This window comes from Acanthisitta chloris, unplaced genomic scaffold (genome assembly GCF_000695815.1).
Source record: "Acanthisitta chloris isolate BGI_N310 unplaced genomic scaffold, ASM69581v1 scaffold8569, whole genome shotgun sequence".
NCBI lineage: Eukaryota > Metazoa > Chordata > Aves > Passeriformes > Acanthisittidae > Acanthisitta > Acanthisitta chloris.
The window spans coordinates 32363-59194 of NW_008691949.1; the positions used below are offsets into that span (position 1 = coordinate 32363).

Here is a 26832-nt window from a genome sequence, read left to right on the forward strand (position 1 = left end):
GTTCTGAATAGTTTCGTCATAGCATTATTCAGTGCTCTCTCAGGTAGTTTGTGACCACATTGAGCCTCATGAAGTCCCAAAGCACATCACTGAATAGGGTTCTGCTTTTTAACTTGTAACAAAATGACATTTATTCCCTATCTTTAGCCATGAGGGGAAGTCCCTTGTACCCACTGATTGTTTAGCTTCCAGGATTGCACCAGCTGCATTTTTCTAACCCATAAACAAAAGTTGTTGGAAGACCTCCAAAGGACAAGTCAGCTTTTTCTTTGGTTAACTTCAACAACTCTTTCACTGTAAAGCTTGGAAATGAACTATACGATCCCTCTAAGTATCAATTAGGTTTGGCTTTTTATGCACACGATCTCTTGTATTCTGTGCTGTGCAGACATTTTTTACAAATGGATAATTCTGAGACACACTTTGTAGTAACAGGCAACATCAACTGACAGGTTTTCATCCCATAGGCAATATGAGCAACATGAGCAAATACAAAATGGACATTTCTAATAGTTTAAAATACATATGAATTATGATAATTATAAAATAAGTGGCTTCTTAATTGCTTGGACTCTTTAGTCAGTGATTGATTCAGCAATTGTTCTCACTCTTGCAGAGCACAGGAGAATTTAATGGCAGATGTGAAGTTATTTTTTATTCTTACGACATTTTTTAGAACAGAATCTGACTTATACCTCCCTTTAGTTTTTGGTCAATTTTCTACAAAAAGGTGAATGTTTTTTATGATGGACAATAAGCTTTCAGTTGTCATGGTAAGCAGCAGCTGCAGAATCTGATGCAGTTTAGTGTGTGACAAAGCTGAATGTCACACAGTAATTCATTTGAATAGGAGCCAAGTTAAGATTACTTACTGGGGTAACATGCCCACTAAAATGTTTTTATGGAACTAGGATGTCAGATTCATGATGGAAATTTGGAGACTTCCATTTTAGGTGCATTGAAAATGAGTTGTTCAGATGAACAAGCTATTTATATAGACATGTGGTGTAATACTGGATACTGGTTTAATCTCTTAGTAATCCAGACATTACCATATGGACAAACTGCACAGATTGATCTGATGAGGTCTCACTGGATAAATTAATATCCTGCTTCAGTTAATTTGCTGAGCTTTTATGGTAGCTTTTATCAGGAGAAAAGAAAATGCTTTCCAGCACATAGTTTATTTGCAGTGACATATAAAATGAGACTGATGACAATCCACGCAGGTTTAAGGCAGCTTGTTTGACAAGCAGCTCCTGTTGGTTTGGACAGTTATCTGGAGGGCTTTCTTTCAGTTCTTCAGTGCTTGTGACCAATGCACAGCCTTTCCAATGTGGAACCACCTTTGCACATATATATCAGAGAATGCACACAGTTTTCTCTACTTTTGCTTTCAGTGATGTACCCATGATAATTTCGCTTAATGCCATAATGGGTTATTTAGTTTTGTTGTCAACCTCTGCTTTCTCAATCTTCTGTCCTGTGAGGAACTGCCATATTCCTCCTCTGTAGTTCTCATTCCCCAGGGCATATACAAAGGCATCCACTGTTGGCACAGTCTTGGCAATAAGGGCAGGAATCTGTCATGAGACACAAGATTTTTTTTTTTAGTAGTAAGGAAATGCACTAAGGAGCCAATGGCTGATTTCAGCATAGGTTCAGTTTTCCTTTACCAAAAAAATGGCTGTCTCCAATGGCAGTGGCTTCCTACCCCAGAGAGGTGAGAAGTAAAATCAATTTGATTGGTTGGAAGTCCTTGCTCAGGAAATTACAGTCTCCAGGAGAAAGAATTTAGATAGGCATTGCCTGAAACAGGGATATTTCAGTTGAGAGTGAATACAGACACATAGGAAGAGTGAAGGGTGTGCCATGGACACCTTCTGATGGATAAGAGGGCTGATGTTGCTAACACATTCTACGTGGGATACTGAATACAGTAATGCATCTGGTGACCTGAAACTGGGCTGATTTTGGGGGGCTGAATGAAAGTTGAAAAGTTTGATGTGGTATTACTGAGTCCTGGAGGTGTCTTTAGAGCCAAGACTCATAGAAGATAGGGGGAAAAGGAGGCAGCATAACTGTAGAAGAGATCAATTCCTTGAGGAAAGAGAAGTATTAGAAATAGGAACGAGGCAAACAGTCTCTTCAAAACTGAAACTTTTGAGCTGGTACTCTTAATTCTGGGAGGAACACAGAAGGCTCCTGCACCATGAAACATTACATGCTACAAACATCTGACTGCTGAATAAAAAAACACCTGAGTTCCTAAATTTTTGCTTGATCAAAGCAGTAATACAATGCCTGTTACATCACTGTACTTAGCTGTATTGCCTTAAAAGCGGTAGATGAACAGAATGCTTTGAGGAAAAGATCTGCTTGTTATATATGTTTTATCAAGTAAAACCAGTTGTGAGTCAGTTGGAATTGTTCTATAGGGACAGAGGGAAGGGGGAGTAAGGAGAATATAATTGCTTGAATTCCTTTGGGTGGCTTAGACGTACCATGCGGTATTTTGGTGGAATGAACATCACATTTTCAACTGCTGCATAGGAGCATAAAAGGCAATAAGGACCCCAGCAAACAACCAGTGTCTTCAATGGTAAAGCAGTATTAAACTGAAAAACAAGAGCAATAAATTCCTTTGTGTTTCGCAATCACACGCTGCAACAAATGGATGGGACAGGTCCCATGAGACTGTGGTTTGTGTTCAGTAGCAGAAGAGGATCAGCCAACAGTATAGGCTGCTTTGCTGTTGGTGTTGGAGTTGTGTGATCACAGCTCCCTGTGTTGAGGGTTGCCTGTGCAGCAGGGGACAAAGCCCTGTTCCTGGTCATGGGTGGGGAGTGGCAGAGGTGTCAAAATGCCTCATGGTAGATTAGCTAAATCACAGTCCATGCTAAATATAGAAGCCATGGCCAGCAATTGCTGCTGAGGGGTGAGAGCAATGTGAAAATTTAAAAACAAATAAAAAGGAATGGTATTTTGCTGGCTGAGATGGTCTTGCAGACAAATAAACTGTGAAGCCACTGCTATGGCAGTGCAAAAACTGGATGGAGCAGCTGTGTTGTGGTAGTAGGGTTCATCTGGCCTTCATGCTAGGGCCCTATCCATGCTGTTCATGGCCAGCTGTTCCCAAGTATCTTATAAATATTAATGACTAGGGAAGCAATAATTGTAACTTGACTGCACAGCTACAGAATATTGTAAGAAACAAAATCACATGCTATTGCTTAAACTCACTGGAAAAAAGGTAATAGTCATAATAATGAACATTGAGATTTTTTCAGGAAATACATAGAGGGCACATGTATTTATTCCAGTCAGCTACAAACAAGCCTGCCTACCTGTCTCTTTGTTGTTATAACATTCCTCTTGAGAAATGACTGTCTTTACTAAGTGCAGGGGTCAGGCTGTGCCTACCAGCCATGCACAGTGCCCCAGACTGTATGGCCTGCACCTAAGGAAACAACTCATATAATCACCACATTACATTCCCATAAACCTGCCACACCAGAGCAATTCCTTTGTTTCCATCTCATAAAGATTTCTGAATTTCCTCAGCCAAGTGTAAACACAATGTGTATGGGAAGGCCTTTATTCCCCCACAGAGTGCCTGTGTGTTTCCTTGCAAAGCTGCAGTTCTGTAGTTCTGTCTGACTTCCTCAGTAATAAGCTAAGAGCCTGTAGGAAGGCAAGAAACAGCAATCCTTCCTGAGCTAAATTTCTGTGGATAAATATTGATATGTTATTGGCAAATATTCTGCATGCCATGTGAGTTTTTTTGTGACTAGAGTTGGATCAGTGTTGATGGAGTGAAAGCCTCACTGGTCCAACTCCTTCTTTGATGGGAAACTTTACAGCACTAGGTTGGGGCAGATGTGGCTGGCTGGTTAAATCTTGAAATCTCTACAGACAGTGTTTCCACAGACTTTCTGAGTAGCCCCATTCTGTGTTGCACTACCCTCCTGCTCAAGCACCACTGGGGAGGTAGAACAGAAGGAGCTGAGCCAAAGCCTCTGTGAAAGAAATTGTTTTTTTCCGATGCATCCTCTATTGGATGCATCTCTATTTTGGCAAGACAACTGCAGGAGCTGAGGGAGCTTTCTTACCTTATGGTGCCCACTTTTCCTGAACTTTTGGTGTATGGACTGATAGGCTGTCAGCATGATGAAGCCTGGGATCAGGAAATTGAAAGTGGACAGAGCAAAAAGGAACGTGACATAGTTTCTAGAAAGGGGTAAGAGAGAGAAAAAAAGAAAGGTTGTTAATTCCTCTCTAGTGCATCTCTGTAAGCTTGCTGTAAATATTTACCAACTTGTATTTTTTAAATTGCTAAACCCAGTTTTGTCAACATGCTTCAGGTGCAGTGTTTGCTGAAGGCCAGTTAAGCTGTGCCATGCTGTTGTGTGCAGGATGGATAGTATTGTAGAAAATCACAACAGGTGTTTGTTCTCTAAACCCAAATATCCCTACTGAGATATTTGTGCTGGACTGCATAAAACCAAAACCATTCCGAAAGCATTTCAAGTCCGAAATCCAGAAAAGATGCAGTTTATAGATGAACAATGGAGTAGCAGAAACCTGAGCACCAGCCTCTCCTGCAGAGGAAGCTGATTTCAGCTGTTCCCACGTGAGTCAAGGCAGCCTTGGGTGATATCTACTTTGTCCCAGCCACTGGGGAGGAACATCTGCCCCAGCAATAGCGGTAGGAACAGCTGGGAAGGTTTGGTGTGCCACCAAGGACACCCCAGGGGATGGCAGCCTCCACCCTCATCCTGTGGGATCTGGCCCTGGCCCTCACCTGTCCCCTTTGCTGTAGTCCAGGGTGCAGCAGGTTCGGAGGGGTTCGTAGTCGTATTCCCCCCAGCCCAGGAGGGGCATCACGGCCCAAAAGGCAGCAAACAGCCATGCAAACACCATCATGGAGACAGCCGTGCTCCACTGCAGCCTGCTCCCTGTGGGAAGAGAAAAGGGAGTCTCCATGCCCTGAATAAAACCACTAGGAAAAGCTGTCTGGCCCCTGGGCCTCAGGCAGAAACAAGCAGTTGTCTGTGTTTTGTATCCTGAAGCTGTCCGAAGTCTGGAGGAGTCAGTTTTGCATAAAATATGAAAGAAACTTTTAGACTTTAGGAAACAGCAAACTGTACTTCCCTTTTGTGTGCTTTATTTAAACAAATGCTGTATTGCTGCTCAGCTTTGTACCACACTGGAGATACAGTTGCTGTTACAAACATCATATTCTTGTGCTTTGGGAATGTGTTTAAAGACTCAGGTGAGGCAGAGAGTAGAATGAAGAGAGTGATGCAATAAATAGAGTCCACCATTGTAGGGTGTGGGTAAAATCAGAAATGTGACTGCACACACTCTTCAGCCCCTGCCTACTTCCTTCCTGCCTGTGTGAGACTGCAGGCATGTGTGGATATCAAATATACCCTGTTCTAAATTGCTGTTCATCAATATGTATGTGATTTTATATATATATATATACATCCTGACAACAGATCTTGTTCTGCTGGACAAGTAATTTTACCCTTAAGATCATTGCTTAGTCTGGAGCAGGAAACATGAAGCTCAGCATTAGAAATTTTGTTCTAATTTTGTAATAAAAATGTTCAATTGTGCCTATCTCATCTGGTTCCATAAAATACCATAGAAAGAGGTCAGTGAATGAAATGAAAGCTTTTAAACTTCAGAAGACACAGGAAGTATTTCTTCATGGAGAAGGCAGGCAGGCCTCCTTGCTGCTGCAGGACACTGTGCTAGCCTTGCTGCTTGCATGTAAAAAGGTCTGGGTAATTTTGTTATTGAGGCTAATGTCCATTGTCATGCCCATGCTGAATAGCCCATGACGCCAGCCCCACCAGCAAGGGGAACAGTGACTTTTCCCTCTACTCCTTTCTAATCAAATCTCCCATTAGGGAGAAGTAATGATGTAATTGTCACTGAGGTTGGGAAGCAACCTTTTTTCTCTGCCCTTAACAGCAGCATCATGAGAGCAGGCAGGAAGATTCAGGCTAATTCTGACCTTTCTCAGAAAGGTGAAGGTCTGGGGATGTGATGCATGAGGTGCATGGGGAGGCTCTGTCATGGGATCAGATGGGGCTGACTCGTGGGGGGAGAGCAGGTTGGGGCTGCACAGGCTGCAGATCCCCATAAATCAGCAGCTCTAGGAAGGACCACAAACTCTACAGTAGCTATTTCATGTTGTACTGTCCTTTTATATTTTTAAGAAGGAAAATAAAGTAAGAGGGTTAGTGAAACTGCCCCTTTACATGAATGCCGTTTCTACCTCTGTCCTTTTTTCTTACCTTCCAGTGGTTCTTCAAGGGAAAGAATTAGAGCTTGAATTGCATTAAAAATCAACTTGAAAAATTTGTCTGGTGCAGGTGTTTAAAAATTAGTCATGGGAAAAGACAGGCATACACATTGCAATTTAAATACCAAGGAAAAAGTAAAGAAAATCCTTTTAATTGCATACTCTATGTTTTAATATGGTAGTTAAAAAAAACTTTTGACTTTTTAGTAATTAAAGTTTTTAAAAATAATTATTAATGAAGAATTATTAATGTCTAATAGACTAATATCTGTCTTCCTTATGATTTATGCATCAAAGATATACTTTGACTTCAGAGGCTTAAATATTGCTTTGTAGTAGTGACGGATGAAAAGAATAGTTTTTGATTTGGGGACTAGAAATACAAGTAAAACTTTTAAGTAATTTGTAATTATTCATAATCTCCCAGTCCAAAGAAACAAAACAACCTAAGCTGTATCTTTCAGGAGCACATCCTTTTTAGGTATATGGTCAAACAAGCATGTTAGAGTTGTTACTCATCCATTTGTGTTCTACATAGCAGTTCTTGTAGCTCAGCTTGACACAACTGTAGCTTGAAATTCAACCAGGACAAAGCTTATTACATAAGCTGTCAGGTTTGTTTTGTGTTTTACATATTGTAGCAACATTTTAAAGGCATTATCCAAAAGCAGCTGCACTGAAACCTGGATCTGAATTGTGCCTCTCTTAAATCAAGCTCATGCCAAAAGCAGCTTTAGTGCTTTGGGAATACAATTTTGTAAGTGGTAAGGCCTCCTGGTATTCTGAAAAAAACCCTGATCTAAACCTTGGGTTATTTTGTTGGTTTGTTTTTTATCTCAGCAATTTATATAAAATAGTGAATACCAATTACATCTGTGGCAGAAATTTTGTTCTCTTTCTACACCATCTTTTCACTTCATGGACCACTGCAATATTGTGAAGGTATCAAAACACAATGTGCCCCAACTGAGGCACTTTGATGCCACTGGGTCCTGGTCACACACCAGCACCTAATGGATCTTCACATGTGATGAAAAGATCCTTGGAATGGCAAATTCTGCCCTGAACTGCAGGAGCAGTGTTGGTGGCATGCTGAAGGCAGCCTGTGGGTGTCTGCACGGGTATGAGGGGCTTGGTGGAAATCAACCTTCCCTACTGTCACCTTGCCCTGAAAAGCAGGAGAAACTCTTGCTCTGCTGGCTTCTAGCCCCTCTGGGATCTTTCGTGGTGCTCAATCTCTTGGTGCCACATCTTTCCTCTGGCCTATGTGGTACCAGTTGGGGCATGTGCAAGCAACAAGAGAACTGCAAGGCCTCTTGCTGAAATGGCTTTCAAGTCTTTTCTATCAAGAATAGCTTTAATGAAGATTTCTATGTTGAATTTTTTAGTGAGAAAAGCACAGCCTGTAGGACACCCTAGGGGAAACCTCTCTATGCTTGTGACTGGGGAAGTGCCCTTCCTCCTGGCAGAGCTGTGTGTAAAATTCTGTGGGGCAACTCTTCTAATTTTTTTCATTAACTTGCCTTTTTTTCCCTTTATTTTCTTATCTTTTGTTTTAACGTTTGAGCCTTTTATATGAAAAACTCTAAGGAAAAGCTTATTTTAGTTACTTTTCAGGAATCACCATTTTGTTACTACATGCAGAATAAAAGCACCATGCAATAATGGAATTTGGCAGCAGGCATGACTTGAGAGCCTGCCTTGGTAAAGCTCATCTCTGGGACTGAGTTTGTCTGTGATCTCTTCTCACATTTAAGGAGTCCTATTTTGAACACTAGAAGATAATCAGAACTAACAAAATTAAATTTTTCCTTTTGGCTTTGACTTTTTGCAAAATAAGATTCATGGTGAAGTAGAGCAGATGAAATAACTGCTTACTGACCCTCCAGAAAATATTTACTCACACATTAGAAGTAGCTAAAAAGGTATGAATGTCATATTAAATGAATTTGATATGATTTTAGTTTTAGCCAGAAAGAATACTTTTACTACAAGAGCAGTAAAACAATCATGCCCCTTTCACATCTCAAAAATGTCCTCCGCTGCGAAGGCCGACAGCAAGAGTGCAAGTTGAGAGCAGTTCAGTTCTTTCTGTGCACAGCAGGCCATTGCTTTACCTTAAATGCCTTTTCTTGGCCTGATAAAGTATAATTTAATAGTGGTGTAGGTTCTAATTCAATTAAATGTGTATGTATGTAGTTCAGCATATGCTTACAGATATAATTCCAAATTAGGGCCCTGTACTGGCAGTTTGGTCCTATTATGTCTAATCAGTCTTATGATTAGATCACTCTTTGAAAAGCAAGAGAGAAGCTTCTCTTTTTCATACAGTGAAATATTAATACAGAGAATTTTAAATGGCTTCTGCAATTTCTTTGGAACAGAAAGAGGTCACTCTCATAAACAAAATAACCCTCCTGTCATTCAAAGATTACTAAAATGATGATGTCAAAAGATTCAATTTTAGAGCATGGAACCCTAATCCTTTTGATTATGGTGGCCAGTTTTAGTGACATAACCATAAACTACATCTCCATCTTTAGTTTGTGGGAACATTTATGAATGTAGATTTTTTCAAAGATCTATCAGTTATTCAAACATTCATGGAAAGAGCAAAAAATACATCTCTGACACAGTGGCTATCTTTCAGCTAGATTTCAGCCTGCTGTTCAAAAGGAGTTTCTTAAACAAAAGGTCAATGGGATTTTCTATGATGGAGGGAAACAAAGTCCCTTTTCCTTGTCCTTGCAAATGGTTGAGTATAGTAGCTGTATAATATTAAGTTATAATAAATTCCAGGACAATATGGCTCGTACCAAACTTCATGGCTCGCACCACTTAAAATTAGCTAGGTTAGTCAAAGACAAATATATCTGAAAGTCTTATAAGCAAAAGTATATATCAGTCAGAAGTAAAATAGGTGTTAGTACAAAAAGCACCACTCACTGATGCTCACAAGTATTCACTTTTTGTAGGAATAAGAAAGCTATAATGCATAATGTCTTCTTTTGTGCATTATCATTAGAAAAAGCTCTTTAAAATAACCTGATTAAGGGATTCTTTTTTTTTACTCTATTGATTTTTTTGCTGTGGTTCTCCATGATCATAGAACTGTCCTGGTGATTACCTCCTGCTTCAGTGTAAAATGCAAGATCTTTATAAACACTGGCATTTTGTCAGGGAAAACTGATACAGGTGCAAAACTAGATGAAAGGAATGTGTCAGGGTGGCTGCAGCAAGTGTGGCAGGAGTTAAGGTCTTGCTCCTAATTTGACAGAGCTGACAGCTGCAATTGGTGCAAATGGTAGTTCAGTAATCTTTGAATACTGATACATCAACCTAGATTTCCTTGAATGTTAAGGATTAGATAAAACTCACCGCAATTCGACTTCTTGAAATTGAATGCTGCTGTGAAATCCCTGCTGGTTTTGTTCATCTTTTCTTTTGTAATATTGAGAGAAGTACTGACGTAAATCACTTCAGTTTTTCCATTTCCTACTAATTCTTAAATGCAACTATAAAATAGTCTAGATTTTTTTTTTCTTTCCTTTTAAAACTGTAACTGTATGCTGTGCTTATGAAAAGGCAAAAGCTGACCAGGATTCTTCCCCTCTCCACAAACTTCTGATGGCAGCGTGCCACCCTCTCACCAAAATGAGCCACGTGTTTGGCTGAGATGCCTTTAGCAAGGATAACTCTATGGTAGGTGGCTGCCTGCTATCCATGTCACTGATCCCCTGGGCTCTCCACCACCTGCCCTTTGCCTGCCTGATCTCAGCTCCAGTGAGGCCTCCCAGGCTGCTGCTTCCTTCCTTCATTGTTATGTTAATATAATTCAGAATGTTTTGCTTTTCTGAATGGCCAAGAAGGGGAAACTAACAATGTCTAAGGTGATATAAACTGTCACCTTTCATCCTGAATGCTTGGCTATTGAGAGATGGTTTCCTTAGAGCTCACCTTTTCCTTCTTCACTGTCAGGTACTAACATAAAATGACTTCTGTTTTCTCCTTTTCCCCCAATGATCAAATCTTGAAATACAATTATTTGTTTTTCCCGTCTTGCTAGTGATTGACATTGACACCCTTCAGACTCCTGTGCCTTTTCTCCTCTTATTGTATACTTTTAGACTATTTCTGTAGTTCTCTCCTCCTTGCTGTGAAAGTAGCATCTCATAGGCCCCAAAGCCACATTTAGGGAATGAAAAGAGTTGCTCATCCTGGTTGCCTTGGGAGGAAGAAAGCAAGGGAGGGGAGAGTAAATGTCTTGAAATTCTAGTTTCTCTGTCATGTATAGTAGTAATACTATTTTCTTCCAGTATCAACATGATTTCTGATGAGTGACTTGTCTACTTATCAATACACTTAAAAGGCTAATGCTTTGTCATTGAGGGTTGTGCTGACTTTCAAATTTAAAAACCTGGTTAATTTTTAGAAGGTTGGCGGACATGTTTGTGTTATTAGCATCCAGAGTGACTGAAAAGTCCCAAATTTTCCTATAATCATATTAATCCCTCACATTCTCATCAGCTCTTTCTTCCTCAGAAATATGGATAATCAAACGTCAAGCTGAGATATGCCACAACAAAGGGTTTCTTGGGAAACTGTTAGGACATAACAAAAAAGCATTGTGAAATTGAGTCCAGAAGGAGTACCAGTTCCTGGGGAATGAAGGTAAAAGGTTGATAGTGTTGTTTTTTAGGCAAAGGTGTTTCGTACCCTCTGTACAGACATGCAACTTGCACCGGTGTCAACAGGAGTTTAATGTATGGATTGAGAACACAGTATAGCCTGTAGGCTTGATATAGAGTATCTATGAAATATGACCTAATCTTCCTTGCAATCAGCATGTGAAGAATGAAACCGGAAGGGCTGTTTTTACTGGAATAGCTACAGGGTATGAACACCTTCTGGGGTTTTGGTTTTGTTTTGCTGTTCAGAATGTTCACTACAGCAGCCATGTTTTGCCATCAGTAAGTAACAATTTGAGCAAAGATGCTGGTGCCCTCAGGGTCTCTCTGCTTCTGCTCTTAACGTAGCATATGCTCTTGACTGGAGGAGTGCATGACACAAAAGCATTAAAGTCAATGTTGCAGAGAGTGAAATGTCTTTCCAAGGCATGTTTATTTTCAGGCTATCTCTCTTGTAAAATACGGATGCTACTCTTCTAGCTAGAATGCATTTCAGTGTCCAAGGGGTGTTAGTATGGATTTAGCTTACAGCCTGCTTTATTTGGGGCCTTTGTCTAGACATGAAAAAAAGGTATTTCCTTGCCTGAGCTGAATTTCTGCAGAAGTTGCATAACACAAAGTTGGCAACCTTTCCGCCCTCAACAGGATCATCAGATTGAACATATTCCCAGTTTTGCTTTGGGTGTGTTTTACCACTTGCTGCTTTAATCATATGAAGGCTGTGCCTGAAAGGCTGTGTGGATGCTAATGGCGGAAGGGATTGAAGACCTGCAGCTCAGCAGGTTCTTCCCAGACAAATGTTTACAATTTTCTTTAGAAAATATTTTATGACGTGGTCTGAGCAATCTATGCTTTAGCACAAGAAAAGGAGGGTTGCATTTGTCTGTTAACATTGCCAAAGAGACAGAGTTCATTTTGGGAATGGTGCGGTCACATGAGGTGCTCTGGATTCCTCATTCTTCTAGAAAAATCCAGGCTTTGGTAGGAAATATGAAAGCTGCATATCTGGATGGACCTCAGCCATTTCTCCCAGGTGGCAGAGCTCTCACACGACTGCCAAAATGGCCAAATAATGTGGATTAGGGCATTTCTAGCATTGCCGAGTGCTAGGATGTCATAGAAACATAGAACATAGTGTTAAGGTTGGAAAAGACTTCTAAGGGGATCTCTGTCCTTTCAGATTAAGTTTATATATCGTATCGCATCCTTTTCCCTTTTCATAATGAAGACCATGAGATTATACACTCTGTGTTAGTGATTCAGTCTTTTCCCAACAACTTTGGGAAATACTGGATACTTAGAAGTAAACTGGAGAGGCAAGTGGGAACTGATGGGTACTAAGTTTCTGCATTTATTGTGAAAGTTTGTGTTTGGGGAGAGGTGAAGTTCCATGAATGCACCCATGGAACAGTCAGCACAAGTCTATCTTATTAGTCAAAAGGAGTATCATCCCTGTGCACCAGATTCACAAGACAGTGGGTTTTGCCAGTTCCGGTGTTCACAAGTCTGTTAGTTTGTTTTATAGCTGATGATAATGCCCCTTGCTGTAATTCCTGACTTCTAGGCTAGCTAAGAGAATCCAGTTTTTTCCCTGTTCTTTCCATCTGCAGTGGTGGCTCCAGCACAGCCGGGATCCCAACCCAAATCCTATCACTCTCTGCAGACACCAAATCCAACTCAGCAGCCTAATTCAGCAGAAATTTTTACTCATATTACATGAATGGACAAATGTGGTATTGCCAAATCTTGGTAGAAAGTTCTGTGATATCTATCTCTAAATCCATATATTTGACAATCCTGTCAGTCTGTTTCTCACCTAAATCAAAAATATGCTTTCAAAAAGCTACAAAAAAGGACAAATTTATTCTTCCAGGTTGATCTCCCTGTCTAATATTAGATTTCCATTAAATCTAGCTAAGGTGTCAGAGCTAGCTTAAAACCACAAAAAAAGGACAATTTTTTTCTTCTAGGTTGATCTCCCTGCCTAATATTAGATTTCCATTAAATCCAGCTAAGGTGTCAGAGCTAGCTTAAAACTAAATTGTAAATTAAAAAACCAACTAACCAACAAATATAAAGGAAAAGGCCTTCACTAGGAAAGAAACCCACACAAACATATTTCTCATCCGTACCTAAAAATAGCTCTGCCACTTTTATTTAAACTTGCAGATAATTTGTTCCTTGCTTGAGAACAAATGTACCCAGTTCTAGTCCCCATAAGGAGGCATGCAACAAAACACAAACTGCACAAATGTCCCTTGCACCACAAAATGCTTGTGTGTTGCACAGAGGGGCTGCTGAGCTCTGTCTGTCTGATCATGCCTTTGCATGGGCTCTCTTCCAGCTGCTGTCTTTGCAGAGGCAGCTCTCTAGCTACACCAACTTTATCTGTAATTAGTAAACTCTGCATGGGCATGAATATCTGTTTGGTACACAGCAGGGTGTTGGATGAAAGCCCAAGGTGAATAGATTTTTCTTCAACATGAGGAATTGGATTTTGTTTGGGATTTTGTTTGAAATATTACTTATGGATTAAGAGAAAGCATGGCAAGAGGGTCACAACTTGGATGTGATCTGGAAGAGAAAATATCTCCTGAAGGTGGTTAATAATTCCCTCCTGTATGGGGAGAGGTCCTTTGGAGGGATTGTTTATATTTGCTCTATCTTGAGTCCGTAAGCTAACTTTACATATAAGATACACAGATAATAAATATGTGCTTGCTTTAATTCTCAGGAACCTAAGCAAGCTGCCTTGTAGCAGAATCTGGGTAAGGTTACTAGGTGAATTTTAGCCCTTACTTGTACAGTAGTGATGATATCGGTCCCAGGCGACTGCAGCGCTGGAGCTGATGCTGGCTAGTGCTGTCAAGAAGCCATGGAACCCATGAACTTGACAGCCATCAGAGCCATAGGGCCAGTATCTGTCAACAAACAAGGAATATGTTAGGAAAATGATAGAGAAAGGTGAAGATATGTTTGGAAATTGCATTAATGCAGAGGGCAAAATGATAGCCTGTGCTTGTGCTGTCTGAGAAACACTGTAAAAGATGTTACTGTAGTTGTCTTTAGGTATTTGTCAGCATTTTTCTTGCTGCGGTGTCTGATTCAGCACAACAGCTATTTGTACTCTTAATATTTCGAAGAAAAGATAACCCTGCATTTATGTATTGAAAAGTTGAGGGGTTTAAATTTGAAATCTACATTTCATCCAATTATCAATTTCTTCAAAACTTGCATCCTTTGTGAGCAGTCAGTTTGTCAACATGTGAAAGGAGCAAATGAGTGATAACCTTATGGAAATTCAGTGTTCACCGTGAAACTCAGTACAAAAGCTCACAACAAAAATACTCCTGATAGCAAGACTAAGGCCTCCAAATGTCTTTGCAGACATAGAATGAAAAAGAGCCGTGGCTTTTTTTCTTTCTGTTTATGTAACCTGGCTCTTATGCTGATAAAGCTGGTTGTGAGGTGGAAATCTGCAGCAATCTCCTTTCTCATGTATTTACAGAATGCTAGTATAGTACACAAGGATAGTAGCCCTGGAAGAGGGGATAGCTTGCTGCCTGGGAGGCTGGGAAACTTGTTCTCCTGTCTGAAAGGAAAGGTCCTGTAATTGTTAAAACCAAACTCATTTTGATGTATTGACCTTAGTTTCTCGGCTCCAATTCAGTAAAGGCATCTTTATTGACTTCAGTGAGAAACAAGACTGACCTACACAGGAGGCAAAACATTATTGAATAGCTCTCCAGTGGAACTTATTGTTTACTTTTTACTTTGTGAATATTTTGTATAGCCATTAAGAGAAAATAAAATGGTCTCATTCTGGGTTTAAATGTATTTCTGTTTTCCGTTAAAGGTATTTGCAGAGTGTAAAAATATGCTGCCAAGGTGAAATTATTAATCAGCTATTTTATAGGGTGGTGGAGGGTTTTTTGAGTATGGTTTGTTTGTGAGTTGTTTGTTGTAATTATTTACTAAAATGCTTGATATTTTTTCTGTCCTCTGATTAAATGATTGATGTGTGTGGAAATGTAGAAAATCAACTGTGTCATAACTGATGTGAACTCCCCAGTAACAGACCTGCATTTCATTTTCCACAAACTTCTCAAATAAGTGCTTTAATGGAAAGGTTTATAGAAAAAACCAGACTTGCAGATAAATTTGGGGTCAATCTAGAGGTTTAGTGAAATGATATATTGATATTCAAGTCGCTTATATAACCACTGCTAAAGCTGTCTGGTTAAACGTCTTCTATAATCAGTCTTATGATCTATCAGTGATTATACACATTAAATTCTGCTTTTGTGCTTGCCTGGTAGAACTATGTAGAGTTTTGTGTTGCTGTTTCAGTTTGAGAGAATGAAAAGGTTGTCTACGTGTTATGTTAGGAAGTCATTTAATTCATTTGACCTCTTAGAAATTAAGCTGTTGATTTTTTTGTGGTTCTTCTGAGCATCCTGTAGAAAAACCTGTAAGTTATACCTTAGGAAGCTGGAAAAGGCAGCGACGAATGCATTGATGCAGATCCCGCAGTCGGCCAGGGCGATGCTGAGGACCAGCAGATTGCTGGGTGTTCGCAGTTCTTTGATTTTTCGGAAAGAAAGAATTGTCAAGCCATTCAGGCAGAAACCAAGCAGGGCTGAAAGACAGAATTGTTTGGTGCGATTCAACTGGAAATGAAAAATATCTACAGTGATACTGCTGTTTTCTTGAATGCGAGAACAATAATTACAGTGGAAACTTACGCACAGAGAGTATAGCTGTTAGTGGTCACAGTCTGCACTTGAGTTACAAAGGCTTTCAGGAGAGAAGTTGTAGGTGACAGCTGAAGCCAATGCTTCAGACTGCATCAGGGATATGGCCAGTCACATGGAGCAAAAACAGTTTGATCTTATTTGTAATTCTGCCTTTTGTTATAAGAGAAACTGTATTGTCAGGCTCCATCCAGGGACACGTGGTTGGGAGCAAGGGAGATGCAGAGGAGGCAGTTTCAGAGCTACTGACAGCCAGAACAAGCTACTAGTGCACACATCCCCAGGCCTGTCTTTGATACAGAAATGGGTTGTGTTTAATATCAATTGTAATATTCTTTTGTGTTTAAGCACAGAAATCCCTCAGCTGTGTTTCAGTCAGCCTGCCTCCTTTTGGGCTTCTGTCTAAGGTTAGCCTACACACTGCTTGAATCACACTGCCTCAATCTTATTACTGTCCTTCGTCAATAGACTATACATGGAAAGGAATAATCTAATTATGAAAAGCAGTCACTGATAGATTTAAAAGAAATAAATTGATGTTGGTTCTCCGAGAGAAGCATCCAAGCAACCCCAGCTATTCACCCAGCACAGGGCAGTGCCACCCTGAAACCCATTCTTCCCTGCTTAAACTCAAGCTTTGTCCTTTAATGCCCTTTTCAAGGCAACCTGTATTATTTTAGCTCTAATGAGGCTCTGACTCAACATCCAGTCTCTAAGTTTCAGTTAGATGAGAGGCAGTACGTGCTTTTCTTTGTGTTCTTCTTGGAAAAAGAAATGATGTAGCACAGAAAAAATCCATATCCCCTAATTCTGTAAAGTAGTGTAGTTACTTATGCTCATTGTCTTAATTCTGCAGTTACATAAGATGGATGATTTTTTTCTAGTCAGAAATCCTGCTTCTACCTTAATTGCATTAATGGCTGATGGCATAACCATAGTAACAGCTGATGTGTGTCTTTCATTACACAACATATAACAAAATATTTCCAGGAGAAATATTTGGAGCTATTTGAGATCTGCTGTTCATATTTCCTCCCTGCCGGGTTACCTCCCACCCACAGGGTAAAACTGCTGTCAACTCTCCCAAATACAGAGAAGCTTTTAGGAGAGGTATTTTGTGAGCATATTTAGAGCAGAGCTGAAGAGTTACCACGACATCAACTTTTACTCTATTTTTCCCCTGGTTTTGGAAGCCTCAGGCTTCACCACATTCTGTTTTCTTGAAGGTCAGCATGAGTGTACAAATAGAGGATGTACTAAATAAAAAAAAAGGCTTTGAGTTTTCATTTTTAGAATATTAAGTGTCCAATTAATAAAGTGGATGCAAGATTTTCCTCTTCCCCACAACTTCTAGGCAAACTGCAATTAGAAGCTGCCATAAAAAATAAGGGAGATCTTCATTGCCTTTCTTTCAGAGTCTTTCAAAAAGTGAATTAATCTTTGGTAATTTAGTTTGCTCTTCTAAGTCAGATGACAAAAATAAAGTTTTACTGCCAATCTGCTTTGCACATTCTGCCTAAAACCCTATAGAAAATACTTGTGTTTAGGAAAACATAAATGTGTCAGACCATATCTAGTTTTAAGTGAAGGTTATCAGCAGGTACTTTGCTTGAATTTCAACAGCTGCAGGTCCCTGGCACTCTGCAGCCCTCAGGCACAGGTGGGTGGGCAGGCAGGTACAGGCTGGCAGGGCCATGGTGTCCCAGCAGGACCCCAGCAGTGTCCCTGTCCTCCTGCTGCTTCTTGCCCCTCAGGAACGACGTGCAGTCGTGCCAAGCCCTGCCAGGCTGTCCAGATGGCTTAATGGCTGTTGGCCAGGTTTAACCCTGGATTCGCTGTTTAGGCAGCAGCCTGATGCTGGGCAAGAAGTAGAATATTTTTCTTCTCTCTTCCAAGGAAGAGTGTTTCACACAGCTCTTCCAGTTTTCCTTTGCAACCACATGTGATGCTGCCTTCCACCTGAGCTCACCTGCAAGGAGATGGTGAGCACCCTCCTTTCTCCCATGCCCCATGTTCATGGGGTGAGCTAAGGAGCATTTATCCCATTCTGACTGTGCTTACAGTTTCTCCTGCACTACTGGGCCCCACAGTCTCTGCACCCTCAGTTGAGCAGCACTGTACAGGGATGGGATCCAACCACATGTGATGCTGCCTTCCACCTGAGCTCACCTGCAAGGAGATGGTGAGCACCCTCCTTTCTCCCATGCCCCATGTTCATGGGGTGAGCTAAGGAGCATTTATCCCATTCTGACTGTGCTTACAGTTTCTCCTGCACTACTGGGCCCCACAGTCTCTGCACCCTCAGTTGAGCAGCACTGTACAGGGATGGGATCCCAGGCCAGCGTTCTGATTGTGCTTACAGTTTCTCCTGCACTGTTGGGCCCCACAGTCTCTGCACCCTCAGCTGAGCAGCACTGTACAGGGATGGGATCCCAGGCCCTGAGGCTGACACTGAAACGATCCTAGCTACAAGCCTTTGCTAGCTGCCAGGTAGATATAAATTCAGAGTTTTGTTGCAGTCTCTCAACAGTGCCATGTGCCTTAAGAAAAGTCCTCATTGGTGAAATTAAATTGATATGGTTTGTTACTTTTACCCAGCAGCCATTAATTGCATCACCACCAATGCAATCTGAATGTATGTTAACAGTTAACAGGCTATTTTGGACCTATCATATTTGATTATAAGACAGCCATCACAGCCCACAAAACAAACAGTCCAATTTTATTGAGGGATTATCAGTCATTTCAACATTCTTCCCCTGAGGAAGATAAAATCACATTTAAAACTCAACCACAAAATCCTACATCGCAAATTCTTGAGAAGAAAGCTTAGTAGCAAGTTCTTCACTGCCACAGCAATGTATAGAGAGCAGATCTCTGCAAACAGCTAGCTGCTCACTCTGATTTACTCACGAGAGGTACCAGGGATGTAGCCACAGTAACCATCATAGGTCTAGGTCAGGCTACCACAAATGCTGCTGTTTACTTCAATTTTCCTCCCATTCTCACCAGGAATAATAGGGGAAAAAAAATCTTCTTGCTGCTGAGGTCCCACACCGAACTTACCTTCTACCAGCAAGGCAGTGCCGATGGCAAACACCTCTATTTCAGTGAAGCCTTCAGGGAGAGGGTATGCAGTGACCATTCTTGTGGTAAATATGCCAAAAGATTTAACCTCTGCCCTCTGTTATAGCTGTAGGGTATCCTTTTCTCCGGACACCTCTACTTCCAGTAGCTCAAGGCTTCTTAAAGGAGCAGCTCACGTGCAGACACATGCTGTTATTATATAAAAGCTTTGGGGTTTTTACTCCCACCATTACAATCCCTGAAAGAATGTTATTAATGATGGGACTAGCATCAACCCACACTCCCCCTTCCCCTGCAAATCGTATTTCAGACACCAGGAAAATGAAAGCATTCATTGCAATTACAACAAGTTCTTTGTAGAGACAAGATTAAGAAACCTGTCCAGTTAATTCTGCAGCACTGGAAAATAATTAAAGGTTGTGGAACAAAGGAAACATGTAATATATAATTGGGGAGTGACCTGAAAAACAAAAGGGCACTCATTGAGCTGGTAATGAGAGGAAAAGCATGAACCAAGAATTTCTGCAGCATATAGGTCTTCCCTTCAGCCTTTTTTAAGAAAATGGCCAGTGTATTTTTCTGGCAATGACAGTTCTGTATATTAACATATGTCCTCTTTGTAGCTGAGGCTTAAATTAATATGCACACTGGTGCGGCCTGATTAAAGGTGAACACTTACAGATTACTGATTTTGGGCCTCAAACATACAAGGACATATGTGAGTTGCCCATTGGTGAGTGCCCACAGGAATTACCTTACTGTCCTTTTGGAGATATTTGAGGTCTTGGTGTACTGTGGCTCTGGAGTATGTGCAACATGCATCTTGTCCCATCTCTAGCTCCTTACCAGTTGGCTGTTTTCCCACCATGGGCAAACCACATGATGCATCTGAGATGTGCATGAGCCTTTGCAATTTCCTTGCAGTGTCAACCATTTTCTTTTCATTTATTGTCCTGTTGAATAACTAACTCTTTGGAAATTTGAATGCCTAGGTCCTGCAGAATGGAAAACAGAAGCTTTCAGAGTCCAAGTGAAACAACTTGGCCATACTTCTAAATTTTTAACCTATCTTTAGAATACCGATAGCTATGATTACTCCTATATAGGGTTGTTTTCTTTCAATGCTGCTATGCATTCCCACCCTTTTTAGTGCATTTGTTTCCTTTTTCTTCACATCTCATGACTTACTACTTTCCCCCAGACCTACTCATTGCCTTAACAAGGTGCTACGAGCATGATAGTTGCTACTTTGACACATAACTTTCTTCGTCCTCATAATCCTACTCTGAAATGTGAGCTAAAAGGGAGCTGAAGTGCAAGGGATATTTGCTTCCCCCAGCTCATGCCCCACACTGTGCTGACCTGGCTCTCAGTTGCTTGAGATGTCAGGCAGTGTGAATTTGCTCCAGATGCATCTGGAGCTTGTTCAGTTCTCCTGACTATGCAGTGGAGGTGCACTTACAGTCAGTCGCCTTGGTTGAAGATAGTGGTGGATTTTTTTGCAGTTTTCCTGAAATCTGTGCTTACAGCCTGTGATGCCCAGGAGAACTGATCAGAACTTCAAGGCTGCTGTGAAACCATCTTGCTGTGTTTTTTGATCTCTGGCATTCCATTTGCAGCTGTTTTTGATGTAGGTAATTGCCTTGATGGATATGCTCTTGGATTTTGAAGTAGGATTCAGGAGGGTATAATATTTGTTAGGCTACACAGATATTTGCTTTAAGCAGAGTAAAATTACATTGCACTACATAAATCCATTGTGATGTTTGTCTTTCACTCTCCTACATGTCATGATAACAAAGAAGGTGAGAGCCCTGTCTCCTAGCAGGGCAAATGGCTGATCGACACCTGTGTTTTAGTAGTGATCAATTGTATGTTCTTGCAAAAAAAAATTAGGGCTAGATCTTGTAAATGTGCTGTAAATCTTTTTAGTGTGATAGTTCTGAAAATGGATGGCTCACTGTAATACTTGTCAACATAAAGCTGCACAGCTCTTCTAGACTGGCAATGAAGGACACAGGTACTTGAACTGCCCTCATGAGGGCTGTCAGGTACTTTTGGTTGCCTGCCACTGTACTCCACCCTTGCTCCCATGCAAATCTCCCAAATGCTGGTGTTTTTTGTGGTGTGTATTAAAGTCTGTGGTGCAGACTTTGCTCATTCCAAAACTACTTTTTCCATGAAATTAGTCTACTACCCTACCCCCCCTTGGATTTAACAAATCTTTACTAGAATTAATATTATTAAGTTGTTGGCTGCTTTTCTTCAAGTATCTTAACAATTTCTGTGTCTAAACCTTATTTACTTTATCAGTGCAGTCTAATAACACAAGTCAGTCATAGGCAAACTTTTCAGCAGTGGTTCAGCATCTGACTCAAGTGAAATTGGTATCAACAGAAACTTGATGCATCAATCTCTCAATACCTATTTTTGATGCTGTATTAAGCTCACTTTCCAACAGTTCTTTGGGATAGTATGGGGTGATATATGGTCCAATATGACTGTTAAATTCGGTTGGTTGTATATAGCTTTCTTCAAGCAAAGAGGAAGTGTAAACAGGGATTAAATGATTGAGTTGGATAGAATCTATGAATGATAGTTCTTTTTCCAGTTGGTAAAACAAAGCCACATTCAGTTACTTTTCCTCCTTTTTATGGAAGACATAACCTCACATTGTGTATTCCTGTGAAGTCAGGTAAAACATGCAAATGATAACAAGATATTTATTAACCCATTAAATGATGAAGTTTTTCATGATCCCTCTCTACTTTATGCACTCTTTCAATAGCTACTTGCTGTTTCAGCATGCAGGGGGAAAGGTATTTTGCTCAACATGATGTTATCTTGCAACTACATATTTTGAATTCCCACTGATCTCCTTTCTGCATTAATAAATCATCCATTTCGTTTTACCCTCTCACTTAAGAATACTTCACTGTTTACTAATCTGTTTTCAAGGAATACACAGGAAAAACCTATGATTGGTTGTTGCCAGAGGTCCCCATGGATTTAATGAAACTATGGATTTGGTGGGAGCATATTAATCTTTGTAAAATATGCATTGGTGCAAGCACAAAAAAAGGTGCAGTGCAAAGATAACAGAGTGCTCATGCACTCTGAGTTTTCTTCAAACAATCAATGCAGATTACTGACATGCTGTTTTATATTCAAAGCAAGAACTTTGCTAAATTGATGTATTATTATTCCTCTGCCTTCCTAATCCTTTCTTCTGATTCAGGTTCAGCCAAATCGCCTTTGACTTTTTATGTTGAAATATGCCTTTAAATCACAAAGAGCAGCATTTCTGCAGAAGCTGGGTGGAAATATGGCCACAGAGGACTTCAGTTTGGTATCACTGAAATGAGTGGTAATCTTCATTCTCATGGGCAATGCTTCTCATTGAGGAAAGGAAACAGAAAACATACTGTCTGGAGACCTTCTAGTTGCAGTTGTGTACATTTTTTAAAGTTTGGTAGGAGTGATTGTCAATATGCCCCATACTGCAAATAGGCACCTGGAACTGGCCATAGGAGAGATGATGCAGAGGACAAGTCCTCAGAGCAGCCTGTGGACAAGTGTCAGCCTTTTGGAAAAGCTGGTGCCCACATTATAACCATTCTCCTCAACAGTCTGGCAGTGTAACACTCCCCTCAATCTGATTTCTCAAAAGAAACTCTGCTTTCAAGAGTGGCCTAGTTGTATTAAGAGAGGTTTTGCACACCAGCTCTCTTGTTTACTATTGCCCTGGTAAAGAAGTAACATGATACACTCTGAACTATCTTCAATGAATCTACACTACTGACCATGTATGTAAATGAACTTCTAGACCACATCTGACTAAAGTATCTTGTTTTTCCTGTCACTGTGGTATTGTTTATCTTGCTTATCTTAGCAGTCTTCTAGCAGTGTCTGTGTTGGGATTTCCCCAAACTTTCTGCTGATACTTCCCTTACAAACATTACTTAGGTCTGAATTCTTCATAGTTTTCCTCAACTTCAGTATAAGATCCATTTTTACTTTGAGAGGGGTTAATCACGTCCAATTTTTTTCATATAAAACCCAAATGTGCTAATTATCTAGTCTAAGCTAGGCTTTCTTTCCTGTTACCAGAGGGACTGGGCAGCTCCCATGCATCACCTGTCTTAGGGCAGGACAAACTGTGCTCTAGAGACACATCTTCCTTCACTGACTGTTGAGAAAGCCCAGAGACTACTTCAGAGTGATGCTTACCTTTTGGGTGACTATACTAATGAGCAGCCCAATCATTGGTACCAGAACATAAAAGACTTGTGGCTTTCCACTTCTTTTGAAGGTTGAGATTAACCACAGTCATTGCCTCCTCCTCTCTTCAGGCTTCTTTCTTCTCCTGAAGGCTCCTATGGGAACTTGACCAAATACACATTGTTTGCAATAGGTGTATCAAGGCCTCTTGTGTTAGCCAAATGCACTTTATAGTGCTCATTAGGGACAATCAATAAAATTATTCATAAACCACTCCTGTGAATTAACCAGGGCGTTCCCCCCATTTCCATAAAATAAGTGTTGCTGTTTTTTTAAAGATTGCCTAATTGTTTTAGCTTCTGTTATTCAATCCGTTGAGCTCAGTGTAATAAGCAATTTCTTCAGGCTGAATTGTCTTTTATAATAAAGTGAACGAGGCTTGTGAAAACAACATTATTTTATCTCACAAAACAAAATTAATCATGATGAAGGCAAAGTCTTCAGTTGTACTTTTGTTGTCATCTCTAATGTGAGAATGTTGCCGACTTATTGTTTGTTTTGTAGCTAGTTAATGAAGGAGGAGAGCACTTTTCATGAAAAGTCATTTCCAAATGATAGTTCCAGGCTGTCTTACTCATCTTTCAGTTAATTCAGACGTGATAATTTTTAAATTTTTACAGAAATTAAGAGATCCAATCGTTTCTGAATAGAGTCTTTAGCAGGCAGAATCTTGCCATAAAGTGGAAGTCTTGATCAGGAAATTGCCTTTAAGACAGGCTAAATATATGAGCCATGTGTTACACAGGTATCTTACAGGTATGTCAACAAGTTGGAATAAGAGAGAATACATAGGAAACAAATTGTTTTGCTTGTGTTCCTCTAACAAAATAAAGTAACCTGCCAAACACTTTACATGAGACATCGAAGTGAATAATTTAAAAAAATTAATGGATTTATTTACTTAACAAGACAAAAGTGCCTAGAATTTTTGAAAGTATAATATAGGCACTGAGGAACAAACTGTCAAGAAAAGATGAGAAACTTCATATTTTTTCCCAATATCTTGGTAAAAAAAGCTTATTGTCCCTTATGACAGATTATTAAACTCTCTCCAAATGATAGGATCTTCTAAGGACCTTGCACACTACTTCTGTGGAAATTCCTTAGGGAAAGCCCTTACCAAACCTTCATCTCATTATACATTTCTTGCAGGCTGCAGCACAAGTGCTACCTCCTGCTGCTGCCCTTGGAGCATCAGCATTCCCCATGTTTCTCCTGGTCTGGGTGGGACTGTAGGATTGCTTTTCTCCTAGCAAAGATCCTCTGAGTTTCTCAGAAGATGTGTCTGCATGGATTTAGTATTACTGTGTCTGCAGCCAGATGAGTCAGGGAAGTAAGTGCTTAGAGGTAGCTCCTGATCATCATAGGCTTCCCTCATCTTTGCAGGTTTCTTTGTCATTCTTATCTTGGTAATGATAGGTCATTTAAATCAGGCCAGTTATATATATTCAAGGGTTGAAAAAATGAAGAATGGGCCATAAGGTAAATCAGAAGGATCAAAGGATGGCACTTTTCCTTTTTGCCCTTCTGTGGGTCAGTAGGACAGTTGTGGGGGTAAGAGGCTACCTGAGACATGCCCTGATTTTCTGCTATTACCTCCCCAAACTCTGTCTCTCTTTCACAAATAATTGTGTTCAAAGCAAAAAATGTATGTAATAAAGCATTTAGTCCAAGAATGAAAATCCAAGAATAATAATCCAAGAATAAAGATAAGAATAATTGCACAGGCAATGTAATTCTCCTCTTGTGACCCTGCCACATGCATATGTGTACATACATTGCATCACTGAAGGTAGTAGATTGAGAGGAGCTTACTGCTCTGAGAAAAATAACATTAAGAAAATACACAAGGCAGTTTTCCTTTTCCCTTTCTTCCTACCTTTTATCCCTTCTTCTGTTTTCTTCTTTTTTTCCCCCATTTTTCTCAGTGCCTGTGTGTAAGACTTGCAGCTTTTAGGAAATTTACTAGAACTACTACAAGAGCATGTACCTGCAAAATCTCGGGGCTGTGGACAGGTAAACCAGAGTAGGAAAGTTGGTGATTGTCAGACTGGAAAGAGAGCAAAGGGTTGCTGTGTAAACGATTATGTTCCATCTGCATGCAGGAGCCAGATAAACCGTGCTGGAAGTTTTTCTTGCATGCCTGAGGAAGCAAAATAAAATAGTCACTGTTTCCTAAGCAGAGGTGACTCTGCAGGGCTTAGACTAATACTATTAAAGTCCAAATCAGAAAAGGTTATTGCAGTCAGCAATATTACTGCATGAGCCCCCTCTGTTGTGCAGCTGAGGATGCTAAGCCTAAAGTTAGCTGATTTTGTTGAACTGAGGGAACCTTACTGGATGTTAGGGAATGAAGGTACAATAAAGAGAAGGCAATAATATAAACCTAAAAAAGTTTTACTCATTTGAAATACATATGTCAGATATGTCTATGGTATGTCCAGTCATCAAAAAGGTTATCAAAATACCAGGGACTGGTATGTGAGTGGGGCATCTCAGTGAAGAATGGTACTTCAGACTGGTATGTGACTGGGGCATCTCAGTGAAGAATGGTACTTTTTTTTCCTGTGAGAAAGCTACTGTTGGACAAACATTTATGTTGTTCTAGGTGTATGTTTTGGTAATTCTGTGGTGTGTTCATGTGTGTACAGACACATAAATATTTCTCTAGTCTTACTGTGTGGTTGGTTTCCTTCCTCCCATTAGCTACTATTCTCATCAGAAATTAGTCAAGAGCTTATGGCTAACAGACCATATGTATTAATGTTTTTACTCATGATAACTTAATCTTTACATCTAGATGTTTTATATATATGTACAAGTCAATGATACACTTGATTTGTTTAATTGTTTCTTTATCTAATCTTTGTATCATATCTTCTTTGGCTGTGCTACATTAGAGAGATAAGTCTTGGTTCTTGATAAAAACTTTTAGAGTGCCTATGCCTTACTAGAGCTCCTGGGTACTGTTTCAGTAGGAGTGTGCAATAGTCAGCACTTTGTAAACTGTACTCTTTAGCAGTGAGAATTTGTTGCAATGCTTCTCTTTTCCTGCCTTTTTTTTCTTCTCTCTGCTAGCAACTGTAATATCAAAAGAGTTGGCATAGCAGAAAGCTTATAGATTACTGTAGCATGTCTGAGTGTTACTTGTTTTGAGCTTTAAAGGTCTGTTTTTGTGTGCATAACAAAACTTGTCAGAAGCATCAGTATTCTTAAAAGCATTTATTCTGGAATTCAGTTTGTTTTTCACGTTTGTGGAGGTTTTTTTGACATTACCTTGGTGGATGGGTTTATGGTAGTTAAAACATTTACTGACATGGAATTATACATATTTTCTGTGCATTTATTGTTTGTGGGTGGAAACGTCTTCCATCTAGTGGGCAACACGAATTCACTCTCTCTTTAGTGCTCAAGACTAAGCCTAAAAGGCAGATATGTTTGCAGAGGGCTTTTAAGAGAAATAGTTGGTCTGCTGCTTTCCTTCTTGCAAAGAGTTTGTCCAGGAGAATTTTGCTCTGTGGTCCTGTATGTTCAATCCCAGTGGAATTTGCTTGTCCCTGTGGGACCTTTGAAGAAGAAGAGTAGAAGAGCTATGGCCATGGTGGCTAACCCAGTCCCCCCTTAAGGTGAGGCAAGAGCAAGTGTCACCTCGTCCACCTGGGGCCAGACTCGCCTTACTGGTTGCTGAGTTGATCATTCTGCC

At 40.2% G+C, this 26832-nt stretch overlaps 1 protein-coding gene across 1 annotated transcript; it reads right to left on the reverse strand.

Annotated features, from left to right (window-relative positions):
• Positions 1–1241: 1241 nt before the first annotated feature.
• On the reverse strand, positions 1242–19002 carry RGR (retinal G protein coupled receptor). The gene is made up of 7 exons (XM_009082450.1): positions 18828–19002; positions 15490–15646; positions 13807–13928; positions 4805–4958; positions 4113–4230; positions 2505–2618; positions 1242–1583 (listed from the first exon to the last, which is right to left on the reverse strand). Exons 1-7 carry the CDS (start codon positions 18904–18906, stop codon positions 1440–1442), a joined length of 888 nt encoding a protein of 295 aa, XP_009080698.1. The 5' UTR covers positions 18907–19002; the 3' UTR covers positions 1242–1439.
• Between the last annotated feature and the right edge of the window lie 7830 nt (positions 19003–26832).

Coding starts and splice junctions, on each gene's coding strand:
- RGR (XM_009082450.1), bottom strand. CDS start 18,906: ATGGTCACTGCATACCCTCTCCCTGAAGGCTTCACTGAAATAGAGGTG. Junction 4,231..4,804: donor GACTACAGCAAAGGGGACAG/GTGAGGGCCAGG, acceptor ACCCCTTTCTAG/AAACTATGTCACGTTCCTTT. Junction 1,584..2,504: donor TTCCACCAAAATACCGCATG/GTACGTCTAAGC, acceptor GTCTCATGACAG/ATTCCTGCCCTTATTGCCAA.